The sequence below is a fragment of the Eriocheir sinensis genome, chromosome 3 (genome assembly GCF_024679095.1).
Source record: "Eriocheir sinensis breed Jianghai 21 chromosome 3, ASM2467909v1, whole genome shotgun sequence".
Lineage (NCBI taxonomy): Eukaryota > Metazoa > Arthropoda > Malacostraca > Decapoda > Varunidae > Eriocheir > Eriocheir sinensis.
This window is the reverse complement of record NC_066511.1, coordinates 7,020,349-7,034,722: the sequence shown is the minus strand read 5'-3', so window position 1 is coordinate 7,034,722 and position 14,374 is coordinate 7,020,349. Positions and strand designations below refer to the sequence as shown.

General features: G+C 40.2%; 1 protein-coding gene across 2 annotated transcripts; it reads right to left on the bottom strand.

Moving 5' to 3' along the window:
* Nucleotides 1-517: 517 nt before the first annotated feature.
* On the bottom strand, nucleotides 518-12,475 carry LOC127004198 (zinc finger HIT domain-containing protein 1-like). 2 transcript variants are annotated; one of them, XM_050871726.1, is made up of 4 exons: nucleotides 12,321-12,475; nucleotides 3,295-3,387; nucleotides 1,916-2,138; nucleotides 518-1,366 (listed from the first exon to the last, which is right to left on the bottom strand). In XM_050871726.1, exons 2-4 carry the CDS (start codon nucleotides 3,311-3,313, stop codon nucleotides 1,138-1,140), a joined length of 471 nt encoding a protein of 156 aa, XP_050727683.1. In that variant the 5' UTR covers nucleotides 3,314-3,387; nucleotides 12,321-12,475; the 3' UTR covers nucleotides 518-1,137. The 2 variants fall into 2 exon arrangements, with proteins under 2 accessions (XP_050727683.1, XP_050727673.1); XM_050871716.1 differs by lacking the exon at nucleotides 12,321-12,475 and adding an exon at nucleotides 4,371-4,497.
* Between the last annotated feature and the right edge of the window lie 1,899 nt (nucleotides 12,476-14,374).

Sequence of the window (14,374 nt, the reverse complement as noted above, 5' to 3'; positions counted from 1 at the left end):
ACAGCCCTTCCTTCCATGTCTCGCTCATTTTTCAATCCAATAATTATATCTGACCAGTGGCACCCCAGCCACTTCACACTCCTATCTGACTGTCATACACTTTGGATGACACTGAGTTACTCCACATTTTCATCACATGCCCAAACATTACAATTTGCCCATTCCACCACTGCATTGAATTCCTTTAGCTGTCCTCCATATTGAACAATATTTTGTTAGCCTATGTGCTCTTCTTAGGTGGTTTATCTCTCTTATACCTATCTTTATGGTGACTCATTCCACACCTGTTTTTGAGGCATAGGTAAAAATAACATTTTCACTCCCCTTTTCATCCATGCTCACAATTCTGTCAGTTCTCTCTCTGTTCATACTCAGACTCCCAAGAAAACTTCACACCTTGTTATATTTGACCTATATTTACCCTTTCTTCTCTCAAGAACTACAGTTCAGTGATAAGTGATAAAAGTGAGCTTTCCGTGTGATGAAAGTTTCTTACTTTGTTAGGTTCAACTATTGATGATCATTATAGTATTTTATTGTACAATGATTTTTCTACAAAAAATATTGATCATGCAGCAGGGACGACAAACCAGATATAGAAATTATTATGCTTTCCATAAGAATAATCTAATACATATTGATAAAAAAATTCATATTTACTACTAAACCCCATTAGTTACTCAAAATCTTTTTAAGAAGGTTAGGTCTTTTCTGATGAGTGGATTTTCCGCTTGAGTAGCTACATGATAATTTGCATTACATGAGCAAATTTTAAGATAAATTGCACATGCTGATAAAAAATTGCCATATTTATTACCACCACATTACTAACCCAAAACCTTTTTAAGAAGGTTGCCTTTTTTAATAGTGTACTTTTAGCTTGAAAGTTTAAATTACATGAATAGATTTAAAAATAAATTAGACGGGGGAAACATTTTTTTTTTGGGGGGGGGGCAGTTTAAAACTATTCTGCCATAATACATTATTTCTCCATACCTTCACATCTCAAGTTACTTGCCGAGCCATTTCCAATTACCTTGTAGTCCTGAAGTGTAACCAATTTAAATTTACATTTTTAAACCCTTAGCATCAATATATCTTTTCCTTTGTTCACCAAGCTTTCATTGAAGCAATTCTTTAGGCAGTCCACTTCAAACACCGTGTGTCCTCATGTGTGGAGAGGCACTTGGTGGAGCAGTATCTTGCACCACATGGGATACATGTGTAGGGTGCTGGGAAACCACAAACTGCACACAGACGTCGCTCAGGCATTTTTGAGGATGGGGCTTGAACTGTCAGATAATTAGGGCCATCAGGATACAGTGCTTGCTCTTCCTCGAGTAGAATGGTGAAGTTTTTACGGAACCTGAAAATTTTGGACAACTTAATATATGACTTCACAGTGTACTTTCTGTGGTGCTTTTTAAGTAATGATTGTACATTACCTCTGTCATTTACACTGTTATGACCTATCATCATAACACTTACACTTATACGAGGCATGATGAGAGCCAGAGCTTGACACAAAACATTAAACAGGTGGAAAAGTCCCTGGTAATTAATAACTTAAATCTAGTTCATAGTTTGGCTATTTCATATTAAATAATTGTCTGAAAGAATATAAAGATGATGAAGTTCCATGTGGAGGACTTGGAGGTATTTAAAAAGTTCAATGGGGTAGGCTAAAGAGTGAATCTGACTAGATTATGTCTAATTTAGAGATAAACTGAGGTTGATCTTGAAGTGTGATGTAATATGCACCTCAAGATTTTTAAAAAACTGACTGAGGTAAGGGAAAAAATTCTTTGTCATGAGATCTCCCTAACTTGTAAAACAATAGGCCAACAAAGCCAATGGCTTCTCTAAAAATTAACATTTAATATCTATGTAAGTTCCACAGTATTTGTATTCTCACCTCTGTTTAAAGTATTCGGAGCTCCTGGTCCTTCTCTTGCGATCTTTGTTTTTATTGCCATCAAGCGACTCCTCAAACTTAGGTGCTTTCTTACTCATAACCAAATTTGCATGAGGATCATCATGGAAGTTGTCCTGCTCAAGAGCCTCCAGTGCCTTCCTTGCCCTTCTTCTCCTGGCACTCTCATCCAGGATGCGCTTGGACGAAGCATCTTTCAGGCGACCTGCAACCAAAGTTCAGATTTTTTAGAATCTACTAGTTAAAGCATGGCTACATAGATTACAAAAAACTGAAATAATTACACCATATCTACTTTCTCATTCAATAAATTCTTTCTTTAGCTGAGGAGTATGTCAGAATAGTCACTGTAATCGGTGATACTGTTTATTGAAAGGCAAGGTGGGGATATAACAAAAGCCATGTGGCCATTATAAGACACTGGACAGACTGTTGAGAGAAACCCAGTCCCCATCCTCAGTCTTCTGTGATGTGAGCTATGCCTCGGTTAGTCACCTATTATGACATACATGAAGAGTACAAACTTGTATACTTAACCTATCATCTCAGGTGCATCCTAGTTACCATTTTACAGCCACACGCAAAAAGTAATAAAATAAATGAGGGGCTGCGCGTCCAAACCAGGCTAAGCGCCAAAACCAAAGTTTGCCGCAAATCGCGGTCAAAGTTCGGAGACTATCTTACTCTCGTCACTCCGGCATTAATGATGTTATGATGGTCATTTTTGGTCAGAATATACATTTACATCTCTATTTTTACTGTGCAATGGTATATTGCTTTTACTATGCAAAATGATACCTATACCATGCAAGTCTAAGATTTTTTGTGTTTATAATGAATGTTAGAAAACTTTGAGAGCGTTTTGCTACAGAAACTTTAATGTCACGCATCACTTAGGAACCCAATAGTACTATTATTTACACTATGAAGTATTGATGTATATAACACAGTGGCAAAGAGATGAAATAGTGGATAAAAAAATGGCAGAGAAGAAATTCCATTTACTTTGAGTATGAACAAAAAATAATGGAATAAAAAATAACACTAAATAGTACCTCTCTTTAAGAGAGTTTAATCATATTTCTTGTGTCGAAAAGTGGATAGATCTACCACAGACAACTAGAAGAAGGGTTATAATAGCGATATAAACATAAAATCAAAATTGCTAAATTTGGCGCTTAGCCTGGTTTGGATGCGCGGCCACTCAAATAAATAATTGATTCATAAAATTTGTAATAAACCCTTTAGTAACCTTCCTTTAGAGCTATATGCTTTGGTAATGTGGAGCAAAAATAGTAATTATACAATGTTTTATGATACTGCAGTTGTCAAGTCATAGCTCCAGCTAGACATTATCATACCTGATTCCCGAGATGCCATTATGTTATGTTAAGTTACTCCAAGCTGCTTTTCTGATTGTAGTACACTTTTTCGTATTGTTCATCAATAAGATTCTGAAACATAAAAAAGTATATTAGCTTTACATAGAGTAAAAACAAATTATACAAGAGGAACATTGAGTTTATACAGGCAAAGCAATACACCATTCAAGCAATCATATGGATATAGATGGGCAATATCATTCATTATATTAAAATCTGAGTATCAGATTTACGGAAGTAGTTTCTTGATCATTCCTGACACAATGTTATTTACCAAACTGAATAAAAACTGTACTATATCTTTTCCCTTAATAAACAAATACATGAATAGAAAATCATCATATTTACCAATTTAAGATAAAGGTACAATTAAGTGGAAAGGAAAGCATAATTTCATACTGATTCAATGTAGCCCATAACAGGCATGTCATTCTGAAAATATGTAGTATGACAATTTTCTTGTGTCAGTTTTATGTTTCTGTAGAGACTATTGAAGGAGCAATAATCCATCAACATGTGTTACTTTGAAAATGGTCAGAGGACTTTAAATATGGCATCTGAATCTGAATGTTATCTGAGTGTGTGTGATAATGCATATTGACAAACTAGTATTCATTGATGAAATTCATAATAAATTATGTGACTAAAAAATAGTTGCTGGTGGGTGGTATACGATCACTTATGATGTTATGCATTAGCAGTGAGACCCTGGACTTCCACCCCCACTTCAAAAGGGCAACATCTTGTGCCCTGCCATTTCCTTTTTTCCCCTAAATAACTTTGATAGTTGTTTAACTATAATTTCTAAAAAAAAAAAAAAAAAAAAAAAAAACAGCTAGATAAAACTGTAACATGAAAAACTTTTAACTAAGGACACTAAGGAAAAGGAAATGCAACAATTTGTAATTTTGTTATATGCTGGGAGAGGGGGAAGACCACAACCTTTAAAGTTAACAGATTTGATGGATTAATTTGATTATGATGATAGATTCCCCTCCCTTAACACTGTACACTATCATTTCCCTCTCAGGAGAAAGGATATCGGTTTATTTTACCTTTAGACTATTATACACCTCAGGTTGAACAAAGAGATGGCATTCATCAAGATCCACTAAGACAAACTTTGAGCCAAGTTTCATGGTTTCATCTAGGTGCAGGAGAAACTGCTTCATCACAGGATCACTAGAAGAAAAGAATCAGCATTACAGATAGTACAGCTTTCACATATTGGTTTAAAACAATAAGTGAAGCACAGTGGATCCTAATTCAGGTGTTTTCTATAAAGAGAAATTTGAAGAGGACAGCGGGTCAATGCATACATGAGGAGGGTGAAACAACAACATAGGTTGAAATGCAAGATTTCCTCAGACAATGAATTTCACCATCCTATCAAGGATTTATAATTACAAATAGGTGTGAATGCCATGGAGACTGTCCTGTCATCAGCCTCGAATATATCTAATAATCTAGCCTACTTTAACTCTTTCAGTGCACAACGCGTCATGCCCTCCGATCTCCCCTGTGCACAGTCGGGCAGGGGGTGTGTGGGGGTTTCTTTTCACCTTCACATCTCTGAAACTATGCATTGTAGCAAATATTCAAGCATATCATTGGAAAGAAACAGGAAAATGCTATAAAGCTGTTTCCTGTATGGAGGTGTAGTTGTGCAGGAGGTGGGGGTGGGGGGGTGGGGGGCAAGTAGGACACCCCACTATATGATATGAACCAATCAGAATAAAGTTACAGTGGAGTGTGGAATAATGTTGGAAATGAATTGTGAGCGGGAGATTTAAAACTGATCAATTGTCACTATGACAATTTAGCACTGAAAGGGTTAGAGCCCCCTTTCCCAATCCTGGGGTTGCGACCCCAAGTGGGGTCGTCAAGACCTCAAAATATTGAACATAGTGTTATTATAGTATAATAAGTGTTATTATATTGTAATAATACATATACAACTAAACTAGTGGGGTTTCGATCATGTCTAGAGGTGCATGGTTGGGGTCGCCTGAAAAAACGGTTGGGAACCCCTGGGTTAGAGGGAACCGTCTATTTTTTACTCATGATGTGTTTCTGCATTTTGCTGATCATTATGAGATTGGGTACATTTATTGGCAACTATCAGAGGAAGGTTTTGGCTCCTCATTCTTGAAAACTGGTTAATTAGTTTAGGAATAATGTGTAGATTATATATAAAATTAATGCCATTTTTTAAGATTCTTTGAAGTCAATCATCCTCTTGATCAACTGAATCATCTGTTTTCTGTGTTTAATCAACTCACAGAATGCTTTTTTTATATTGATATCATAACTCATTTTAAAAATATGATTGGAAATAAGGGTAAATTTTTTTTTACTGATTTTGCTGACACATTGTACTACTTGAACTAAGGTGAGTAGAGAAAAAAAAAAATAATAATAGGGCCTTGTATGTGTTTTCTAAGTTATATCAACATTACTGAGTAGTTCACTATTAAAGTCTGCCAAATTACATTTTGAGATAGTGGCTCCCAAAGTTTGAGATACATTTCAAACCTAGGGCTCAATTTTTAGAGCATGTACCAGTGTGTAAATGCTGTACATTTTAATTTCCACCAAGTATACATGTATTTTAATAATCACACAAACAAACTGTCAGGGAATGGACAAGTTATGTCTGTGGCATCTGGTCCCCTCTCATTGAAAAAAATTCCAAAATCAGTAAAACAATGTAATCCTGAAGACAGAATATTGCAAAGTAAGATACTACAAAGGTATCATCATAGCTGGGCACGATAACAGAAAACCTTATTCCCGATACCCGATAACTGATAATGGAAAACCTTATCAATGATAACTGATATTCGTTAACTGGAGACACAAATATAGGCGATAACTGATACCTGATATAAATCCACAATTCCGATACTAGCTAGCGATAAGTCCGACAGGCGAAAACGATACTATATTGATATTTCAAATAAAAAACATAGATGAATTCAAATTTTCATTATCTGTATTTTAGAAAACTTACAAAACCTGAAAACCACACGCTGACACGTACACATACTCAAAAAACTATTGTTACACATTCAGCACGATACAAACTGACACCAAGGACAAAGCCATTGAAAACAGGCTACTCATGTTGGTATCACTGCTGCATGTGTTGGGTATGGGTTCACTTGCCTGAACCAAGTAAGCGGGACTCGTAAATGAAGCAGTAGAATTTGAGCTGGCACAGTAACGCTTCATGAAACACACAGGTGGAGTCTTAGTCAAAGTTAATTGATCTGTGTTCTATGTAGCTATAATATTGTAGTGTTTGGGGTGATGAAATTATGCTTTAACACCTCACACACAAGTGAAGAGTTAAAATTTCGTCCATTAAGGAGACTATGATAAACACCTTGCGGTGATGAGTCACTCAGGATTCGGATATCAGAGTGAATCCCACTGACTGATCACCACATACGGCTCCACTGAGCCTAGGAGGTTACGTAAAACTTAGCTAACCCTGATGAAAGATTTATAGTGGATTATAAACTTGACATCACCCAAATGGTAAGATAACATTGGCATTGGTTTCACTAGTATAGCATGCACTACTCGAGTCACAGTATTCGCTTGTCTCGAAACAATCATGGAATGCACCCAATAAGATTAATTCTTGGCGAGTCATTATACCAACATGTTAGACAAATTAACTCCTGCATGCAAGCTGTTTAATAAATTACTCTTCTCCAGAGATGCCTAATTTCGCCAATTCAAAACGCCCACGTCAAATTCCTTATTCATCAACTTAAAAAGTGCGCACAATTCAAAATGCCCGCGCCAAATTCCTTATTCGTCAACTTAAAAAGTGCGCAAAGTTCTTACTTTTTATTAGGCAATGAGGCAGCACAAGAGAGAAGGGTAGCCCAGGAGTAGATTTAAACAACCTGTATAAGTCCATGCAACTCTGTTTAAACTTTATCCTTCTTACTGGCAATGCTATTCTAATGTAGTGATCTATCAGTACATAGCAACTATTGTCTTACTGTAAGCCTGTTTAATATATTGAGGGACGAATTTGTAGTTTAACTCTGCGACCTCAAAATACCATACATGCCTACATATTATGGTTGACCTGTAAAGGCCGACGATACCCCCCGCGTCTACCCCCCCACAGCCGCATTAATCGTCTTAAAATCAACTCTTGCAGAATGACCTGGAAGCAATTTTAGCTGTTAATATACATATAAATACATCAGCATGTGAAATATTTTTGCTTAGCTCCCCCTGGTTGCTTCAGAATAATCGCTGGTAGTTAGAGACGTGTTGGCATGTGCAACTCTCGATCCGAGCTGGGCTGGACTGCTGAGGTGCCAGACTCGGTCCGTTGCAATTTTAGCTGTTAGTATACATATAAATACATCAGCATGTGAAATATTTTTGCTTAGCCCACCCTGGTTGCTTCAGAATAATCGCCGGTAGTTGGAGACTGTGGTGGCGCGTGCAACCCTCTGAGCTGGGCTGGACTACTGAGGTGTCAGACTCGGTCAGTTGTTCGCCCAGGGCCTTTTCCCGGTCTATTATGGGCCTATTTGTTTGTTTTTGGACCCTCTGTGACAGTGGGGCAGTCAGTGTGATTTTTTTCAGTCATGGGAGGACTGGCCACCTGCATTGGACCCCCACATAACTGGCCCACGTGCATCATCTCCCATCATTGCAGCCTTTTTGGTCCCCCTTGGACGTTTAGGGGCATGTGCAGAAGCAGCAGCCGTTGCTACAGCTGCTGAAGCACTCGTCGATGGCGTGGCAGAGGTGGTGGTCACTTTACCGGGGTCGGTCTATGGGACAGAGGTAGGGTGCGTGGGTGAGGTGGTGATGGTCTGGGGCGACAGAGTAGACATAAGCCTACTCCTCAAGCCAAATTAGCAGCGTTACCAATGATAGCGCAGTTTTGATACGTGCGTAAAGTAGCTGTCCCATAAGGGACCTATCGGCCTGCGGTGACGCAGTCCCATATGGGACCTATCGGCCTTTACGGGTTAATGGGCAAAATAACATGCCCTTTAACCAAAATATAAAAGTGCATAGGGTTATAAACTAACCTAACCTGACAATCAACTTGTGTACCCCTGACTGCAGCTACTGGCCTGATTGTATTGGGTTTACTGTATGTACTTGATTGGGTTACTTTACTAGCTATGGGAAATCAAAGGCAGATCCAAGTAAAATAAGTATCACTTCACCACAGGCATAAGGAGCGGTACGGGACGTGGCAGCAGCGGCAACAAGTCCATTACACTTCTCTCCCAAAACAAGCTTGGGGACCTGGGAGAATGCATGATTTCTGTATGGGGAACACTAAATTTGTTGCAAACACATATTTTAGTGGTGGGGGGGGAAAACCCCTAAATGTAAGGAATTTCCTTACATCTAGGGGAGAGGGGGGAGTATAGGCAAACACTAGAATTTTAATGTAGTCAGTGCCAAATTAATTGCAGAATTTGAAATAAGATTGGATTGGGCATGGAAGAGCCAGAAACAGAAGTTTGATTATGCTGCATTCATAGACTATAAAAGCCACAACCACAATGACCACTTGACCATAAAATACAGTCTTTGTGATCCAGAGCTGAAGTTACAGGCGCAATGGCCTCTTCCAGGAGTCTTCTGTATCTCTGAGTGTGTCCTGAGGGTATTCCTACCTAGTAGGCCCATACCAACCAGCAACCAGCCTAGACTGGGCAGGGAAGGCAAGGCCCAAAAGTACAGCCAGACACTCCAGTCAGGCAAGCAGGCAGCACTACTTATACAATTAACACATAGTGACTGGTTGAGTGTGTTTTCCAATTTAAATGACATAACTTCAGCTTATCATGATATTAGAAATGAGCAATAGAATTAAAAGTTATAAAAGAAATCGTTAGAAAAGGTATTAAAAGGAGGGGACCTCACAGAAATAACTGTAACCTAGACTTAACAGTTGGAAGGCTGGGAGCATTAACCACATCAGAGGGCAAGGAGTTCCAACGCCGAAGTACCCGACATGAGAAGAATCGCCTACGAGCTTCCATTTCAGTGTGTTGCATTAGGATCTTGAATTGGTGGCCTCTAGGTGGGGACAATGTGAAAATATCAGAAGGTCAAACAGAGCATAGACCATGGAATATTTTGTAGCAGTAGATCATGTCTTGTCTCAACATTCTACCTCTGACTGAGAAAAGGTCAAGCCTATCCAGTCTATCAGCATAAGAGATCATTTAGCCCATCAACCTGCGTAGTCCACCTACGTTGCACAGATTCCAACTAGTTCAGATCTCCCTGGTAACCCAAGTTCCACACAGGGGAAGCAAAATCCAGAATAGGTCTAACCTCAAAAATATACAAGGAAGACAGGAACCAAGCTGATCTACAGACAGTAGACTTCAACAGGTTGGTAGCAACACCTCCAGCCTTTGTAACAATACTTCTAATATGTTGGTGGAATTTCAATTTGTTGTCTACAATCACGCCAAGGTCTTTGTGTGTTGAACAGCGGTTAATTGGTGTACTATCAAGTGTGCATAGAGGATGAAGATTGTCAATCACCACATGCTGTTGTCTTGCAAAATGGAGGTGGACACACTTGTTAGAGGAAAATCTGAGCGCCCAGAAGGCAGTGGCTGACAGCATATCAATACTACTTTGCATTTCTCATTAAGCTTGATCAGATTTAGATACAGGAGCTAAACGGAGGTAAAGTTTAAGATCATCCGCAAACATTTTGTATTCACATTGAAGTTGAAAACAAGTGTGATTTATAAAGATAAGAAACAGGAGTGGTCCAAGAACGGAGCCTTGAGGAACACTGCTAGGGACTGGTTTAGGAGAACTTACACAACCATTGATAGAGACCCTCATGGTACGACCAACAAGGAAGCTGGTGATCCATTGTAAAAGATTCCCAGAGATCCCAATATAGACTAATTTATCTACCAGTACCTGGTGATGAACACAATCAAATGCCTTCACAAAATCAAATAGGATCAATTCCACCACATGACCCTGGTCGTACCAGTAGGTTACATAATCGGGTATTATTCTAGTGTTTGCCCATACTCACCCCTCGCAACCAAAATTGGCTAGGGGGCCACTGAGACTTCGGGGAATGCGGTGGTAAACATGAAATGCGTCGCAAATGCATAGTTTTTGAGTTATGAGGGGTTGAATAATACCGTAGATGTAGGGAAATTCCTTGCAATTACTTAGATGTAGGGAAATTTCATACATTCTGGGTTTTTTTTTACAACGTACGGAAACCATGCAAGGTAATTATGGAAAATCACTCCGCACCTCGAAAATACGATATTACGCCTCCATATTGTACTTAAGGGCATATTATACATACGGACGATGTGTTTACATGGCGACGCCATTGCAATATGAGCAGCGTTGCCAACGATCCGGTTAGCAATGATACACTAGGTGAGACCAGGTCCACCACGCGTGGTTACTTTTTTATTTTTATTTTTTTGGGAAAACGCACCTTTACCTAATACTATTTCCAATGGTATGCTAGGTTAGCGATGGTACGCTTTGTTAGCCATTAGCCCACACATGTGAGACCAGGTCCACCATGCGTGGTTATTATTTTTTTTAGAACACGCACCTTTACCTAATACTATTACCGATGGTACGCTTGGTTAGCGATGGTATGCTTAGTTAGCCATTAGCCCACGCATGTGAGATCAGGTCCACCACGTGTGGTTATTTTTTTTTTTAGAACATGCACCTTTAAGAGGGGGGGGGGTCCAGGGAGGGGAGCAGCCCCCCCTTGGTTAGCAGGGGGGTCCAGGGAGGGGAGCAGCCCCCCCTTGGTTAGCAGGTCGTAAAGTTCGGTTGGAGTAGTTTAAATATGCTCCCCCACCCAAATACCCCGAGTTCACGCAGGGGAAGGGGATTAATTCGGCTTCTTTACTTTTAAGTACTTTTTTTTTTTTTACTATGATATATGGAGGCATATTATCGTATTCTGGAGGCGCGGAGTCAATATCCACAATCACCTTGTATACTGGGAATAAGAGCCCGTGAAGCAGATTCAAAATCCGGTCAGTAAGGATTCATGTGTTCGAACAGCTCGGGCAAGAGGTTCGAGAGCCTGCACTTCCTGCACAAGCCACAGTACTGTTAAAGCCGCGGTGTTGGATTGATCCCGGCTAGCCGGTGGTTTTACTTGTGTCAGTGATAAACAATGAAGATACACTGTGTTTGGTGCCACGGACTCTACTTGGAGGACAGAAACCTTGCGATGAGGTGACAACCTACTAGAGAGAGGGCATGAGTGTGGTGGAGGCGGTTTATGTGAGCACAGATGGCTGCCGGTGCCACGCCAGATGGTAAGGTGAGCATTGTTTGGTGGGTTCACGACGCTTCTCTCCCAAAACAAGATCCACTGAGTGAGTGGTTTTCGTATGGGAAACACTAAATTCGTCGCAAACGCTTATTTTAATGGTGGTGGGAGGAAAAATTCACTAAATTTAGGGAATTTCCCTAGATCTAGGGAGTTTTTATCCCCCCCCCTCACACTAAAAAAATACGCGAATGCGACGGATTTCGTGTCCCCCACCCGAAACCCCGCATTCCCACCAGGTCCCCAGGCTTGTATGGGGGGAGGGGGGAGTACGGGCAAACACTAGAATTTTACCCATAATCGTAAGTGAGTAGGAGCTGGTCAGACAGATCTGTTTGGCCTGAAGCCAAACTGATGTTCGTCAAAGAGATAGATTTGTCCCGTGCATTTCTAGAACAATACGTAAACAAGCCCCTGGCACCGCTGGACATCGTGTACTACTATTATTACTATCATTAAATACAGTGCAATAGAAAGAACCGTAAAATTACAAACACTGCAAGTTACTCAGCCACATGCAATAAGTGAGGATACAGGAAACATGTGATAGACAACTCAGATCTGGACGATAACGCGCAGGGCACCCGAACATGAAATCGGCCAGCAGTTTCATTGTTTGGCAAAATTAACCATAATGTTGACTTACCATTTGATGAGGATTCCTTTCATAACATTCACCATGCTTGCTAATGGTCTTTTAGTTACGCCTTAGTAAGTAAAAGGGGGTGGAAGGCCTCACGCTGACTTGTTGCCTCCCACTCCACCAGTGATCTTGATGTCACAGGTGGCTTGAGATTTCTCCCCAGCGGCCCAGCCTTTGTATCGGCAGCTCCTGTGAAAGAATAAAAATAATGAAAAAATCAACTGTCCGAATCATCACGACTCTATAAAAAAAACAAATGTGTGGTCACACTCCTTTTTCCAGCACGAGAGCTGGGTGATTGTGTTATACGGCAATACCTACGCCGTGCATCGCTGCGTCACCGAAATAATTTACATTTTGCTAGTTGGCACGTTCTTGAGGTGAGAGCTTACGATACACCCTACAAATATTACTTACGAGATGCAAAAAAACATAAACTCGGACTTGCATCGAAAAGAACAGCTCTGAGGGCGTGGTTGTTCCTTTGTGGGCCAAGGCAACAAAGTTATGCACATTCACACAAAATCTCGCGGCACTCACTCCCATACACTTTACAACAAGTGCTGTGGCCGGACCATCCCACTGTCCGAATCATCACCGCTCTCCCCTACTTGATCATGTCGTGACGGAGCAAACGACCGTGTATTGAGAATAAATTTAGTGATTTTAACCTTTCAAGATAATTAAAATTTTCTAAGCCCCGGCCGAATGTACTTTGTCCAACGCCTTTGAACTGACTCTTAAAAATAACTTCAAGTCTCCAACATAGCCAGCTGTATTCCACACAGCCGAGGAGCATTCCAAAAAGGAGCGCACATGAGTAACGAAGATCGAGGGGGACCATGAAAGGAACCATATCGCGATTAATATTAACTGTTGCTTTAAGGATATTCTGCATAACTGTTATTCCTAAATCAACGGCAATGTCTTTTATGGGAAAGGGGTATGTTGTCCATGTAATAAAGCTTTCCAAGAACTCTTTCACTGCCTCGATCACTCGTCCATTCGGCCCCAGCAGCAGCACCATCCACTCGATCCCTTCCAGTCCTCCCATTCACTTCACGTCCCATCTCACTCAGAGACACCTGCATCATCTTAATTCGTTCTCTCTCTGTCATACTTCTTACATTCCAGCACTACAAGCTGTACAGTCTCATCCACACCCCTGTCACACTTTGCTGCGGGACAGGCCATCTATATATAGTTCCTTGCATTCACATCCAAACACTGCGCTCTAGCACGGAAAAGATCACCACTCTGGGGCCGCACCAAAGAGCCTTGTGGGCCGCACGCAGTGTGGAGCACCATCATTTAAATTATCTTGCTCTCATCGGCATTCAGCCTTTACAAGTTTACAGTTAAAACGGCTCATGCTTTCACTTTTTTTTTGTGTTGTTATTGTAGTCTACCTTTTCACTCTAATTTTCTGTATCTTCCAGTAGCGAGCACAGCAAGGATTACCTTTGTCACGGCTCCCACTTTTGGTGTAAAGAATTGAATTAAATTGAAATATTTATTGTAAAGAAGAGAGAAGGAAGAAACAATTATAAAAGTGGAGGAGTGAGGTGATAAAGATCAGCAAATAGGTCACAAAAAAAGCGAAGAACAGTAGGTTATATGTCATTACTTTTTACACTATACTTATATTTTTGTCACCGAGTGCTGAATTTCACGTTTAATTACTATCCCACAATTATTAATGATGAAACCACGTTGTAACACCCCAACTTTATAATTATAACCAGATGAGTTTAATAATTAATTTGTTGCCAGAGGCAACAGCGATATGTTTATTACTAAATTAATTTATTGTCCTTTACTGGGCAATGGAAGTGAAAGCTCATTCTACTCTTATAGGACATCAATGGGGAAAATAAACTGCTGCGGTTTAGTGGTATAGCAACAATCAAGGTACATTATTACGATGGGGTTGGGGGGCGGGCGTTGCCTCACCAACTACGACGCTCAACCCGGGGGCTCCTCTGAGCAAGTTTCCATGCAGACCTCCTTCCTATCCTATGTACTACTGAAGTCACAAACTGTAGGGATCCCCTTGG

Excerpts from the sequence above, each read along its gene's own strand:
- LOC127004198 (XM_050871726.1), bottom strand. Across the intron at positions 1,367-1,915 it reads TCCGAATACTTTAAACAGAG|GTTCCGTAAAAACTTCACCA; the intron begins GTGAGAATACAA and ends CAAAATTTTCAG.